The sequence below is a fragment of the Oncorhynchus tshawytscha genome, linkage group LG30, assembly GCF_018296145.1.
Source record: "Oncorhynchus tshawytscha isolate Ot180627B linkage group LG30, Otsh_v2.0, whole genome shotgun sequence".
NCBI classification, from domain to species: domain Eukaryota; kingdom Metazoa; phylum Chordata; class Actinopteri; order Salmoniformes; family Salmonidae; genus Oncorhynchus; species Oncorhynchus tshawytscha.
Window position 1 is genome coordinate 8,851,284 of NC_056458.1, and position 14,990 is coordinate 8,866,273.

General features: G+C 43.2%; 2 protein-coding genes and 1 pseudogene across 2 annotated transcripts; 1 reads left to right on the plus strand and 2 right to left on the minus strand.

The window, feature by feature from the left end:
- Positions 1-254: 254 nt before the first annotated feature.
- On the plus strand, positions 255-6,007 carry LOC112228827 (delta(14)-sterol reductase TM7SF2). The gene is made up of 11 exons (XM_024394500.2): positions 255-339; positions 716-783; positions 920-1,116; positions 1,226-1,280; positions 1,618-1,812; positions 1,925-2,028; positions 2,120-2,239; positions 2,433-2,601; positions 2,716-2,796; positions 3,315-3,437; positions 5,075-6,007. Exons 2-11 carry the CDS (start codon positions 726-728, stop codon positions 5,233-5,235), a joined length of 1,263 nt encoding a protein of 420 aa, XP_024250268.1. The 5' UTR covers positions 255-339; positions 716-725; the 3' UTR covers positions 5,236-6,007.
- LOC112228170 lies at positions 5,878-7,810 on the minus strand (annotated as a pseudogene).
- Positions 7,811-8,953: 1,143 nt separating this feature from the next.
- mrpl49 (mitochondrial ribosomal protein L49) lies at positions 8,954-10,616 on the minus strand. The gene is made up of 4 exons (XM_024394501.2): positions 10,458-10,616; positions 10,064-10,214; positions 9,561-9,685; positions 8,954-9,377 (listed from the first exon to the last, which is right to left on the minus strand). The coding sequence occupies exons 1-4, from the start codon at positions 10,566-10,568 to the stop codon at positions 9,231-9,233; spliced, it is 534 nt and encodes a 177-aa protein (XP_024250269.1). The 5' UTR covers positions 10,569-10,616; the 3' UTR covers positions 8,954-9,230.
- Between the last annotated feature and the right edge of the window lie 4,374 nt (positions 10,617-14,990).

A 14,990-nucleotide genomic window follows, 5' to 3' on the forward strand; every position in this document is an offset into this window, starting at 1 on the left:
ACTTTGCATCAATTATGGAAATAATGTTTGCGTAGGTACTTTCTCACGTCATAAGCAAGAGTTAAGTCTCTAGCAACCAATAAGAGCGCTATAGAGTAAAAAGTTGTACATTAAATTTGACCACTTTTCTCGGCCCTATGATATATGTGGTCACCGCCCCAGCGTAAATTTGATTGGTTTAACGCTCCCCTCTCCATGCTCTTCTGATGACCATGGCTTAATCCCATTGGTTTAGAGATGGGTCATGTCAGGGGGGTATCTTTGGGGGCAGTTCTACGCACGCGTTCTTATCGTCGCACTGTACTTGTTGTTTGGCGTGAGTATACATGAGGAATACAGGTGAGTGACGCTATAAATTATGCGATGTTGGAAAAAAAACCTTAATGTTCTTGGTTTACGTCCAACGCAAAAATGTTCTCTTTAGCTGCTATCTATTAATGCGCATGGAATTGTTTTTCTGTGATGTAACCTGTATCTGTCTACATTGTGTCATTCAACCGAATCGTATCCTCGTTACGCTAGAGATTAACTATATTGGCAGAGTTATGTTTTTATTTCTCAACATCAACAATAAAGTAGGATATTATAGTAGTCACTAGAGTCTATACTAGTCCAGTTCATTCAGAGAATATGAGATAAAGGTCTTTATTGCTGCCTATACACATTTGTCTTGAGCATGCACACTACCAGTGCCCTCCTCTTAACATTTTCACAGGAGACAGATAATGAAGTTCAACAAACAAAAATCCCCACAAGCAGAAAAGGAATTTGGGGGGACTTTGGGTGAGTTTGCTTTATTAAAAAGAAAACACATTTTGCATGTTCAGTTTTAAATAGGCATATTGAAATCCCCTCTCACACCCATTCTCTTCTCTACCAACTTCACTTCCTTGGTCTCTCTTCCTCTTCCCCCTTGAAGGTGCCACCTGTATACCTGTCTTCTTGCCCTTGACGGTACTTTACCTGCTCTGTGTATGTCGCTCCCCTGTGGCCAGCGTGCTCCAGTGGCCCCCTGTCCTGCCCCCCACAGCCCAGCTATGGGACCCCCTGGCCCCTGTTCTCATACTGGGCTGGATGGCCCTCCAGAGCTTCTTTTACCTGCTGCCTATGGGGAAGGTGAGACGAGCTGTTAATTATGAATATCTTTGAGTTCTGGAGACCTTGTCTCTTGACTACGTTGTCATGTGAGGTTTGGCTGATACACATATCTCTGTCTTACCTGCAGCTGTCTGAGGGGATGGTGCTAAAAGATGGCTCGAGACTCAAGTACCCCATAAACGGTATTGTAGGGTTGGCGGGTGCAGAAATAAAGCTTTGAAGTAGTGTGTTCCAATGTGTACAGTTTCAATTTTAGGCAGGTTTGCTTTGAGCTGGGTGCGAAGAGTTAATTGGTTATGTTTTCCTTTCATCTACTGCAGGTGTCATTGATCTTGAGCTATGCAGGCCATTAGTCCACAATGATTTATCTTGTTGCAAGCTACTCAGTACAAACTCAACTTGTGTTTTTGTGTGATTCCTTCTCCCAACTAATTATCTATTGTATCTATCCCGCCCACCTGCTCCCTCACCCTTTCTATCTCTGTTTCTATATTTCTCTATTTCTCTCTCCCTCTACAGGTTTTTATGCCCTTTGCAGCACAGCTGTGCTGTTGACATTGTCACTATGGCTGGGGATGCCTCTGGGGTATCTCTTTGAGCTGTTGTTGCCCCTGGCAGTGTGTGCTATTGGGGTGTCATTCCTCCTCTCCCTGTACCTCTACATATGCTCCTTCTGGGCCCCTCACCATGCCCTTGCCCAGGGGGGAAACACAGGTAAGGGTGGTGCAGGATTAGAGAAGTAACATAAAATATCAAGTAAACAACATACATCAAAATGCATTAGAGGTTTTCCTGTATAGGCTCACGCCTGCTATATCTCACACAGGAAACCCCCTGTATGATTTCTTTATGGGACGAGAGCTGAACCCGCGGATTGGAAGCTTTGATCTGAAGTATTTTTGTGAGCTGAGACCAGGTCTGATTGGCTGGGTGAGTGGAAATGGAGCAAGGGTGACTATATTATATGAAGTAAAATATAATTGTGTTGATATGTAAAAAAAAAATACTCTCTTCCAATTAGGTGGTGATTAACTTTGGGATGCTAATGAAAGAGGTGGAGCTACGGGACTCCGCCTCCCTGGCCATGATACTGGTCAACGGCTTCCAGCTGCTCTATGTGGCGGATGCTCTGTGGAATGAGGTGAGAGGACAGTCCACAGGAATAGCTAGGAAATAACAGTGGTATAACAGTTTGATGCCAATTGAATGTGTTGTGGTGTTACACAGCGGATGTATATTGAGCCCTAAAATTCATTACATTTCTGCAGTGCTGTATGTTTCATTTGACAGTGGAATATATTTTCTTGACTGATGCTCTCTCTGTGATGTTGCAGGAGGCTGTGCTGACCACCATGGACATAGTGCATGATGGCTTTGGGTTTATGTTGGTCTTTGGGGACCTGGCCTGGGTTCCCTTTACGTACAGCCTGCAAGCTGCCTTCCTGGTCGTGCACCCACAGTCCCTTAGTCCTCTAGGAGCAACAGCTATAGTCACATTGAATGGTAAATCATGTTTTAAGATGTGGGGTGGGGAAGTGTGCATTCTTCACTTAAAGATTTGTTATATTTGTTTGTCCCCTTATTAATGGAATGTATTTTATCTCTTCTTGTCATTAGGTGCTGGGTATTATATCTTCAGAAAATCAAACTCCCAGAAGAACCAATTCAGACGGGACCCTACGCATCCCAGTGTTGCAAGTTAGTATTCAACTTCTTGATTCGATTTCCTGGCATGGCAACTTCCACACGTTTTTAGTTTGGAATTAATAGACTTTTCTTAAATCAGTTTAACAGTTTTCAGAGGATCGATAGAAATGGGCCATCTCACTGATGACATCTGTATTACTGGCTGTTTCAAATGTAGTTTTCCATAATGGAACAAAGTGCATAATGAATACAGTGGACGGTAGGAGGCACCACAGAGTAGAATCTGGCCCCAACAGAAAGAGCAGATGGAGTGTGAATAATTTGCATTCTGATCTCTCTCAAATGGGGCGGCAGGTAGCGTGTTGGACTAGTAACCGAAAGGTTGCAAGATCGAATCCCTGAGCTGACAAGGTGAAAATCTGACGTCGAACAAGGAAGTTAACCCACTGTTCCTAGGCAGTCATTGAAAATAGGAATTTGTTCTTAACTGACTTGCCTAGTTCAATAAAGGTAATGCCACGTCCAAAACTAAAGAAATATATATATATAATTTCCCCCTGTGCCTGTAGACCTGGAGACTATTGCCACAGCAACTGGGAAGCGCCTTTTGGTGTCTGGCTGGTGGGGCCTCGTACGCCATCCTAACTACCTAGGAGACCTTCTCATGGCCCTGGCATGGTCCCTGCCATGTGGTAAGTAGAGATCAAATAGACCCTCTCTGCATCCAGCCAGCACGTCAGACCCCTGGACTTTTTCCACATTTTGTTACATTGCAGCCTTATTCTAAAATGGATAAAAATATATATATTATCATTGATCTACATACAATACCCCATATTGACAAAGCAAAAACTGTTTGTTTTTTAAATGTTTTTATTTTTTATTTTTTAACTAACAAAACGGATATCTTATTTACATAAGTATTCAGACTCTTTACTCAGTACTTTGTTGTAGAACCTTTGGCAGTAATTACAGCCTCGAGTCTTCTTGGGTATGATGCTACAAGCTTGGCACACCTATATTTAGGGAGTTTCTCCCATTCTTCTCTGCAGATCCTCTCAAGCTCTGTCAGGTTGGATGGAGAGCATCACTGCACAGCTATTTTCAGGTCTCTCCAGACATGTTCGATCTGGTTCAGGTCCGGGCACTGGCTGGGCCACTCAAGGACATTCAAAGACTTTTCCCGAAGCCACTCCTGCATTGTCTTGGCTGTGTGCTTGGCTGAGGATGTCGTTGTCCTGTTGGAAGGTGAATCTTCGCCCCCAGTCTGAGGTCCTGAGCGCTCTGGAGCAGGTTTTCATCAAGGCTCTCTCTGTACTTTGCTCCGTTCATCATTTCCCTCGATACTGACTAGTCTCCCAGTCCCTGCCGTTGATAAACATCCCCACAGCAGGATGCTGCCACCACCATGCTTCACTGTAGGGATGGTGCCAGTTTTCCTCCAGACGTGACGCTTGGCATTCAGGCCAAAGAGTTCAATCTTGGTTTCATCAGACCAGAGAATCTTGTTTCTCATGTTTTGAGAGTCTTTGTGCCTTTTGGCAAACTCCAAGCGAGCTGTCGTGTGCCTTTGACTGAGGAATGGCTTCCGTCTGGCCACTCTACCATAAAGGCATGATTGATAGAGTGCTGCAGAGATGGTTGTCTTTCTGGAAGGTTCTTCAATCTGCACATAGGAACTCTAGAGCTCTGTCAGAGTGACCATTGGGTTCTTGGTCACCTCCTTGACCAATGCCCTTCTCCCCCCATTCCTAATTTTTGCCGTGTGGCCAGCTCTAGGAAGTCTTGGTGGTTCCAAACTTCTTCCATTGAAGAATGATGGAGGCCACTGTGTTCTTGGGGACCTTCAATGCTGCAGAAATGTTTAGGTACCCTTCCCCAGATCTGTGCCTCGACACAATCCTGTCTCGGAGCTCTACGGACAAGTCCTTTGACTTGGCTTGGTTTTTCCATGGCTTGGTTTTTCCTCTGACATGCACTGTCAACTCTGGGACCTGATATAGACAGGTGTGTGCCTTTCCAAATCATGTCAAATCAATAGAATTTACCACATGTGGACTCCAAGTTGAAACATCAATGGTGATCAATGGAAACGGGATGCACCTGAGCTCAATTTTTGAGTCGTGTAGCAAAGGGTCTGAATAAGGTATCTGTTTTGTATTTTTAATACATTTGCAAAAATGTCTAAGCCTGTTTTTTGCTTTTTTATTGTGGGGCATTGTGTAGATCCATTTTAGAATAAGGCTGTAACGTACCAAAATGTCAAGGGGTCTGAATACTTTCTGAAGGCACTGTATTCTGATCCTATGTACTGTATGTCTTGTTCCAGGATTCAACCATCTTCTACCTTACTTTTATGTTGTGTACTTCACTGTCCTGTTAATTCACCGAGAGGCCCGTGACGAGAGGCACTGCAGGGCCAAGTATGGCCTGGCATGGGACAGCTACTGCAGGCGCGTGCCCTACAGGATCTTCCCCTATATCTACTGAGCTAAGCTTCGACCGAAGCAGTCAGGGCAGAGCCGGGGCCCGGGAGCATGCAAGGGATGTACACTGCATATGATGGCCAGCTGTGTTGTATAAAGTGCACTTTCTGAACCTCAACAGACTAGACTGAACAAAAACTACTGAAATGCTGTCTTTTCTCTGTAATAATGAATATGTACTTTACACATGATGACTGTGGAGAAAATGGCACTTCTGACTCTATATAAACTGTCCAGACAAGCTGACAGTTTGGCCCAGCGGCTTTACCATTTGTTCACAGTAGTGATGTCTTTCTAGTGAGTCTCAAGCGCGATCAATCTTGAGCATTAGCTTTCATACTGATCTTTCCTTTCTTCCTCAAGATTGGACACTATGGACTGGTTTCCCAGACACAGATTAAGCCTAGTCCTGGACTAAAAAGCATGCTCGATGGGGAATCTCCATTTAAAGTGTGTTTTAGCACAGGAGTAGGCTTAATCTCTGTCCAAGAAACCAGCCCTACACTTTATTTCAAAAGAACAGACGAGTCACATTTCAGTAACTGTGGTGTATTAGCACTGATCTGAAAGATATTCAAATGATCAGGAAAATGTATGCATGTATTGAAATGGTCATGTTGGATGATATTTGGAGAGTGACAAGAGGTTAGCCTGTTTCTTTAATATTTCAAAACTGAAATTGAAGCCTTAAGTTTACCTTAACGTTATTGCATAACTTTGTTGTGAATTTTTACAACAACAAAAAACACAATAAACAATAGTAATTGCAGTCAGAATAAATGTTTACAAAATTGTATGCAAACAAGTAATACCAGTCTGGCCCTGAATTTGAATTGAACATAAGATGGGTAAATAGGAGTCTTTTTATTAACTGTTATAGAATACTAAAACATTCTCAATCAACACATCCTTCACTTTTCCTCAACTCTTCTCCAAAGCACTCATCTCATCCTCCTTCCTGTGCTCTCTCCATAACTCAGCAGCCAGTCTTCTCACCCCATAACTCAGCATTGTCAAACCCCTAAGCTTGAAAGAACTCACATTTCTTATTTCAAATACTGATTTCCCATATCCCCTTCATCTCCCCCTTTGGGCAGAGCTGCCCTGGCCTGGGATAGCACAGTACGGAGTTGTCTCAAAGCTGCCAAGCAGTATCCAACGTCATCCTGCTTACTTCTCCCAGTCAGAATATGAGCCACGGATTCCACAGCTCTAGCTGGGGTCCTCTCGGTCAAAGTAACCCCCTGGACAAAATGGCTGCCTCCCCTCCCTGAAGGGCCCCCCGAAGGGAGCTGAACACCCTGCCTGAGCTCAGAGCCTCGGACACAGTCAGAACCATCTGGCAGAACTCCTGAGTTAGGTCTGACTCGATGTCACCATTGATCATCAGGCATAGGGCGAAGGTGTTGTCAAACAGAGCATTGACCAAGCCATTGCAAACAAGAGGGGGTGGATGGATGGGAAGACCAGGAGCTCAGAGGTGGGATTTTGTCATTGACTGGAAGCACATTAGAGGTTGATTTTTGTCCCCTTGGCCTTCCTCACCTCCTTTCTGTGTTTACCCTTTCTCTGTCCCTGCTCTTTCACTGATTTACCCACACTCTCAAGTCCTTCCCCAGAAGCCTTGACTTCGATATCTGCGATGACCACAATTTGACTTTGACTCTTCACAACTGGATGAACATGCCCCTTCTGTCCTTCATCATCTGTCTTCACTGCTTCTCTTGTACTGCTCCCTTCCTGTCCTGCGGCATCATCTCCTCCTCCAGTAGCTCCATCTGGGCTTTCCCCCTCCTGGTGCTGCTCCCACTAAGGTTTCCACAGGGGGACCAGAGCCCAGATTTCTGAACAACTTCTTCTCCTGGCTGCTCAACAGGTCCCACAGTGCCTCTTCTGAGAAAGCATTGATATTCAGCCCAGAGAGCCTGTCAGAAAGTCCAGCTCCTCACTCTCTTCAAACCCCTTCTCCATGTCTGCAGCGACTGTCTCCAATATTTGCAGCGACCACCTGCACTGCTACTTCTTCCTCGTCTCCTAACTATTTGAGTTTGGTTCAAATGTCCTTAATCTCCTCCACACCCACTTCCCTAGATGACTGAATTTCTGCTAACCTGGAGAGGAGCTCTATAACCTGTGCTCTTTCCTTTGTCTCCTCACTACCTCCCATTTCCTCAACAGCCTTTAAAACACTCCATCCCTCCCTCTTCCCCATGTTTCTTCCTAAGCAGAATATCCTGCATCTTCTTCCTCCCCCCACTCTCTGTATCTCCCATGTGTTCAGCTTCTGTAAAACAAATTCCTTATAGAATTCCATTGAGCACACGGAATGATTTGTAGTTCGGTAGTATTCCATTCCACAGTTAGGTTCGTTGTATTGTGGACAGGTATAGCAAGAGGGTTTGGATAAGCACAGCCTGCACACTTTGCTTTGTGGTATCTGTATGATCAGCATCTCCATTCTCTTTCCCTGCAGCTGGTGTCAGAAAATCACTGTTATTGGTGATTACTCTGGCAGGAAGTTCAATTCCATCTCTAGTGATAGTATCAGACTCCGTGTCAGTCCATTCGGTGCTGATCATTTGGTCCAATGTCAGTCAGTAATTTCCTCACGGATGGAGGGATTCTCTGTCTAAGTATTGGATTCATTATTTTGGGTGGGCAAATGAGTTTCTAATTCTGATTGCATGCAGATGTAATAATGTTGAGTGAAACGACGAATGTCCAATTTGCCTGGAAGGAAAGATGTTTTTGCATCCGAGTTCACTCACAGCATTCAACGTGAGAGACAACTTGGCTCACTGGGGCCGTACCTTATTAAGTATCAGTACATCGTCAGACACATGCAAATCCGATATGGTACAGTAATTCTAATTAGCTTGGCGTTTTATCAACCTAAACTGTCAAAGAATTAAAAGTGTGAGACTTAACTTTGGAGAAACTCCTACCCTAAATGGTTTCTGAGTTTGTCGCATATCCGTCGTAAAACGATCGTAAAGGCAACTAACTGGCGGACATGGAAGATGCATTATGAAATGGGGTGCGTTTCAGTCACAAGCTGTGTTTCCTTTAACTTGTCGACATTTAGAAAGTTTGCATATAAAATAGATACGGTAATTGCCTGCTAGTGTGCGTTTCCATTCAACTATCTTGGGTTGATAAACTGCTGGACACCTATATAAAACTTTTTTTCTCTCGCAAAAACCTAATTTCAAATGACAAGTGTTTCCATCACCCATTTAGGACAATTCTCCTTTGATAAATTGGCGCCAGCGTGTATGCCCTCACACCTGTGTTTCATGTCTCTGGTAGCCCACCTAAACCATGCTGGTTGATAGAATAATATTTCCCATATTTTTCATGTCAATGATAATTACTATTCGGAAAACATATTTCATAATTTGTCGCAATAAGAAAGTTGGACAAAATAATTCACCTGTCGAACATAAAAATATTATCGATCTTCAGAAAACTATCTGCAGTTCCCATGAGCATTGCAATGATTTTTTTGTTTTGTTTTTGACATTGCTTTTTTCGAATAAACATGTGCCAATAGAAACCTGCCTGCATAAACATCACACTATCGTTCAAGAGACTCCCCTCAAGTATAATTTCCTATATATATGCCAAGCAGTATCCAACGTCATATATAAACACCATGAACAGCCATGAAAAATGTGTAATACACCAAATCGTAAATTCATTTTTCAGTATTGACTACACCACACAGGTAATGGTGATATTTTATTGCAATACAACGCAGCCCCCCCCCCCAAAAAATAGGAAATGCCAATTTAATAATTCAACTTTCAAGCATAAAGTGTTCCATACAAGCATAATTGACATGGAGCACATCTACATAAATAAACAACTGTCTCTTTATTATCTATTCTATTTCAATACAGGATGCATTTCAAATTGTTGGGTTTCATGTAGAAAAGTATGCACTCTTTTTCTCTGACAACTGTTCTGCAACAGTTTACCACCTCACCAGCAGTCCAGTTAGAATCCCTTCTCCACCAGCCACTCCTTCAGCTCTGTATCAAAGTGACCTTTGACCCGAAGTGTCATGGTCACCTCATTGACCTGTGTTGGCAGGTCTTTGCCAGTAAGCTGTTGCAGGTACTCCTTAACATCCTTCTCAAGAGCCTGACGGGAGAAAGTAGCACCATTAATTAGGAGGAAACAATTGTATATTGACAGGAAAACATAACAGATAGATAAATATAAAGCTCTTATACTTCCAGTCAGTCATCCATACTGATTTGCAATTCTGCAAAAGTTACAAAAAATGTTTTGACAGAAGAACCATAGAAATTCTGTCTCGCTCACCCAGATGTCCCCTTCAACTTTGCGTACAAGGGTTGTCTTGCGGCTGCCATGGGTGAGGTCTGTGTAGACAGGAACATTGTGCATTCGGGAGCGACGGATCATGTACGGCAAAGCAGGAGGTAACTCTATAAAATGTTGGGTTAAAAGGGGGTAAGGAAAAGATGGAAAAACATTTGAGGTTAACCATAAAGTAAATGTCACCTGCTTAGGTTAGTCTTTGATCATGACTTAGTTCCATTACACAAGAGTCATTGGACAAAGGCGTCTTCTGTATATGGGATGGGATGGATGGGGGGGCCGACGCTCGGTCTGAACACTAACATGAATCACTAGCGGTATGGTTTTGGAAGCATAAGGACCTTGTCTTTCATATCACCGAAAAATATACTGCCGGCTGCAACTGGCCATATTTGCACGTTTACAGCGCTTGATTACGGAAAACAGACGGAAGACCGTTGACTACCTATGCTAATTAGCTATTAATCTCCGGTGTCAAGCTTTACCTGATGGAGGAGTCCAGCCAGATGGGGAAGGACCGTCATGTTTAGGGGGAATGGGCACTCGTGAAGGTGGGATCAGTCGTTCCACAAATTTGTATTCTTCTGTAGATTGTAATATCCCAATATTTGCTTCTCCAACTGAGCTACAGAATGTCTGTTTTTGAAAGGGGAAGAGACAGGGAGAAATGTATTCCTGCATACCCATGATAACTCATTAATGAAAAAAAAAAAAACAATCCATCCCAATTCAACACATTACGTATTGCTTGACATTGACACGAGCTAGCTAGTATCCTTGATTTCATGCTAGCTAACGTTTGTTACTTCGATTTGACCAACTTTTCGGCCATGTAAATATATTTTTAATTAATATATTGATATCAAATAGCCAACTCACTCGTAACCGTATCGTAGTATTTGGAATCCTTGTCGTGTGATCGTAAAGATTTAAACTTGCCCTAAATCTTCTGCATAACATTGCGGATCTGTGTATGAAGGGGAGCGACATGTTTCTTTTGACCACCACACGTGGGCGGGATCAGAGAATACAACGTCATAGGTATGCGCAGTTAAATATCTCCTTTTCATTCATAAACTGTGTTCGAATACTCATACTAGCAGTACTGTTTGTGACGTAAATTGAGTATATAGTGTGCTTATTGGTCATAGTATGGATACGACCGTTCTGATAAAAACCTTAGGGCATTCAGCCTCGGGGGATGCCTTGCTGACCACACCCTCCTTCCTTGCTCCAGGCCTGCCCTGCCTCTTCCACCAATCCAATTATTTCTTATGGACAGAAAAGAGCAGAGGCTCTGAGCTGTCCGATCAGGGCCATTGTCTACTTACTCGGAGTATGGATATAGTTCGCATGCCACAAGTTATCGATGTCCAACGAGAGCAGATAGGAATTCGCTGCTTTAACTAATTATGACAAATGTTAAGAAAATGTTGAACAATGTAATAAAGTAAATTACGTTACACGTTATGTTGGCTGACAATTTGTAAGCTACGCTATCCTTAGGAACCGCATAGCATATCATTACAGCAGTATGTACCTGGTATGTTAGCGACCTACTGTAACGTTAGTTGGCTACTAGTACATCGAACTTGGCAGTGTATTTACTTTATGCTATCTAACTAACTACCCAATATTTATTGACTTGATTATTCACATCATTCATAGGAACAACTGATGAATTTACAAACGCTCAACACCGGTTGAATGTGGTAGGCTGTCATTGTAAATAAGAATTTGTTCTTAACTGACTTGCCTAGTTAAATAAAAATACATGTAAAAAACACAATGTGGCCCGGCATCAGTAAAAGTCGGCAAAAAAATCCAGCAACACAGTTATAGTCACCAATGCTCTGCATAAACTGCTAACCAGCTCTGCTAGGGTGATTAAAATTATCAGAGTGAAGTATTCTCTCATTTGTGTTTGGAAGTAGCTAAATCAAATCACATTTTATTTGTCACACATACACATGGTTAGCAGATGTTAATGCGAGTGTAGCGAAATGCTTGTGCTTCTAGTTCCGACAATGCAGTAATAACCAACGAGTAATCTCACTAACAATTCCAAAACTACTACCTTATACACACAAGTGTAAAGGGATAAAGAATATGTACATAAAGATATATGAATGAGTGATGGTACAGAGTGGCATAGGCAAGATGCAGTAGATGGTATCGAGTACAGTATATACATATGAGATGAGTATGTAAACAAAGTGGCATAGTTTAAAGTGGCTAGTGATACATGTATTACATAAAGATGCAGTAGATGATATAGAGTACAGTATATACGTATACATATGAGATAAATAATGCAGGGTATGTAAACATTATATTAAATAGCATTGTTTAAAGTGGCTAGTGATATATTTTACATCAATTCCCATCAATTCCCATTATTAAAGTGGCTGGAGTTGAGTCAGTCTGTTGGCAGCAGCCACTCAATGTTAGTGGTGGCTGTTTAACAGTCTGATGGCCTTGAGATAGAAGCTGTTTTTCAGTCTCTCGGTCCCAGCTTTGATGCACCTGTACTGACCTCGCCTTCTGGATGATAGCGGGGTGAACAGGCAGTGGCTCCGGTGGTTGTTGTCCTTGATGATCTTTATGGCCTTCCTGTGACATCGGGTGGTGTAGGTGTCCTGGAGGGCAGGTAGTTTGCCCCCGGGGATGCGTTGTGCAGACCTCACTACCCTCTGGAGAGCCTTACGGTTGTGGGCGGAGCAGTTGCCGTACCAGGCGGTGATACAGCCCAATAGGATGCTCTCGATTGTGCATCTGTAGAAGTTTGTGAGTGCTTTTGGTGACAAGCCGAATTTCTTCAGCCTCCTGAGGTTGAAGAGGCACTGCTGCGCCTTCTTCACGATGCTGTCTGTGTGGGTGGACCAATTCAGTTTGTCTGTGATGTGTACGCAGAGGAACTTAAAACTTACTACCCTCTCCACTACTGTTCCATTGATTTGGATAAGGGGGTGTTCCCTCTGCTGTTTCCTGAAGTCCACAATCATCTCCTTAGTTTTGTTGACGTTGAGTGTGAGGTTATTTTCCTGACACCACACTCCGAGGGCCCTCACCTCCTCCCTGTAGGCCATCTCGTCGTTGTTGGTAATCAAGCTTACCACTGTTGTGTCAGTTAGCCAGTTAGCTTGGGTGCTTGACTGCCATTGTGAGGTCAGAATGCTAGGAACAACCCTACTCCTCCGCCAGAGCATCCAGTGTGCACTCTGAACACTCAAGAGCAAAATCTTTGAATTTATGAATTAGCGCACTCTGGCACTCCAGGTTGAATTTACAAGTAGGTTGCATAGCAACAGCATCAACTTCCGGTAGACAGGCAAAGCGCGCGCTCAACTGAAAGCATACCATTCTTTTACAGTATACTAAAATGAACTTATAGTATGTAGTATATACTCTTTAAGTATGTAGTATACAGTATGTTATTATGGGTATTTGAACACAGCTTTAGTCAAGACCATAGAGATAGAGGACTCGTCTTTGTATCTGTGCCACTATAGCGTCTGTGACAGCAATTGAGGCTATCTTCATTTTAAAGTTGTTCATTTTCTTCTTCACGATTGGCTCATCCCTCCTTATAACCCAGTTGGACATGACTCCGTCAGGGTCACCAGGTGGGATCAGCCAATGAAGTTGGAAGTCCCACCTAGTTCACTACATTAAAATCCGTCTGTGTTAAAATGGTGGATGCCCTCAATGGTGTTGCCCATGCTAATATGGCCTTTTGGTCCAGATGACGCTTGTTGACCTGCGATTTTTGGTGAGATATAAAATACATTTAAACTCTGTGTTGTAACATACACTACATGACCGAAAGTATGTGAGCACCTGCTTGTCAAACATCTCATTCCAAAATCATGGGCTTTATTTAACATGGAGTTGGTCCCTCCTTTGCTGCTATAGCAGCCTCCACTCTTCTTGTATCCTGTGCACGTGACAAATACACTTTGATTTGACTAGCCAGAGTCTCTTGATATTTCCTGTCGACTTAAATGTCAACAAGGACAACTTCTTAATAGGCGATATTTAAAATATCATGAAACTTTAGTCCCTTTGTTATTAGTACACTGTACAAAGTATGTGGATTGAGCTATTTTAGTCACACTCATTGCTGACAGGTGTATAAAATCGATCACACTGGCAGTAGAATGGCCTTACTGAAGAGCTCAGTGACTTTCAACGTGGCACCGTCATAGGCTGCCACCTTTCCAACAAGTCAGTTCATCAAATTTCTGCCCTGCCAGAACTGCCCCGTTCAACTGTAAGTGCTGTTATTGTGAAGTGGAAATGTCTAGGAGCAACAACGGCCCACCTCTTTCATCGTTAGCAACCCTAACTACGAAGATCCAAACTGCCTCTGGAAGCAAGGTCAGCACAATGACTGTTAGTCGGGAGCTTCATGAAATTGGTTTCCATGGCAGAGCAGCCGCACACAAGCCTAAGATCACCATGTGCAATGCTAAGTGTTGGCTGGATTGGTGTAAAGCTCACTGCCATTGGACTCTGGAGTAGAGGAAACACGTTCTCTGGAGGGATGAATCACTCTTCACCTTCTGGCAGTCTGTCGGACTAATCTGGGTTTGGAGGATGCCAGGAGAACGCTACCTGCACCAATGCATAGTGCCAATTGTACAGTTTGGAGGAGGAATAATGGTCTGGGGCTGTTTTTCATGGTTCAGGCTAAGCCCCTTAGTTCCAGTGAAAGGAAAAATCTCAATGCTACAGCATACAATGACATTCTAGAAGATTCTGTGCTTCCAACTTTATGGCGACAGTTTGGGGAAGGCCCTTTCCTGTTTCAGCATGACACTGCCCCCCATGAACAAAACGAGGTCCATACAGAAATGGTTTGTCGAGATCGGTGTGGAAGAACTTGACTGGCCTGCACAGAGCCCTGACCTCAACCCCATCGAACACCTTTGTGATGAATTGGAACGCCGACTGCAAGCCAGGCCTAATCACCCAACATCAGTGCCCAACCTCACCTCTTGTGGCTGAATGGAAGCAACTCCCTGCAGCAATGTTCCAACATCTAATTGGAAGTCTTCCCACAAGAGTGGAGGCTGTTATAGCAGCAATGGGGGAACAAACTCCATATTCATGCCCATGATTTTGGAATGAGATGTTAGACAAGCAGGTGTCCACATACTTTTGCTTACGTAGTGTAACTTATTACTTCAATACATTTATATTATATCAATATTTGCACATAAAGGAGTTTCCACCACCATTTCTAGAATAATACACTTTACAGACATAAAAAGATCCCATCGTGTCGAACAAACAAATTGTCTGTCGGCATTTATAAAATTGTACCAGCATTTCATGTTTCCATCAGCCCGGTTGCAACTTTTTTCATGCATCAGGTAAGTCATCCGCATTAAATGGTTGGATGGAAAA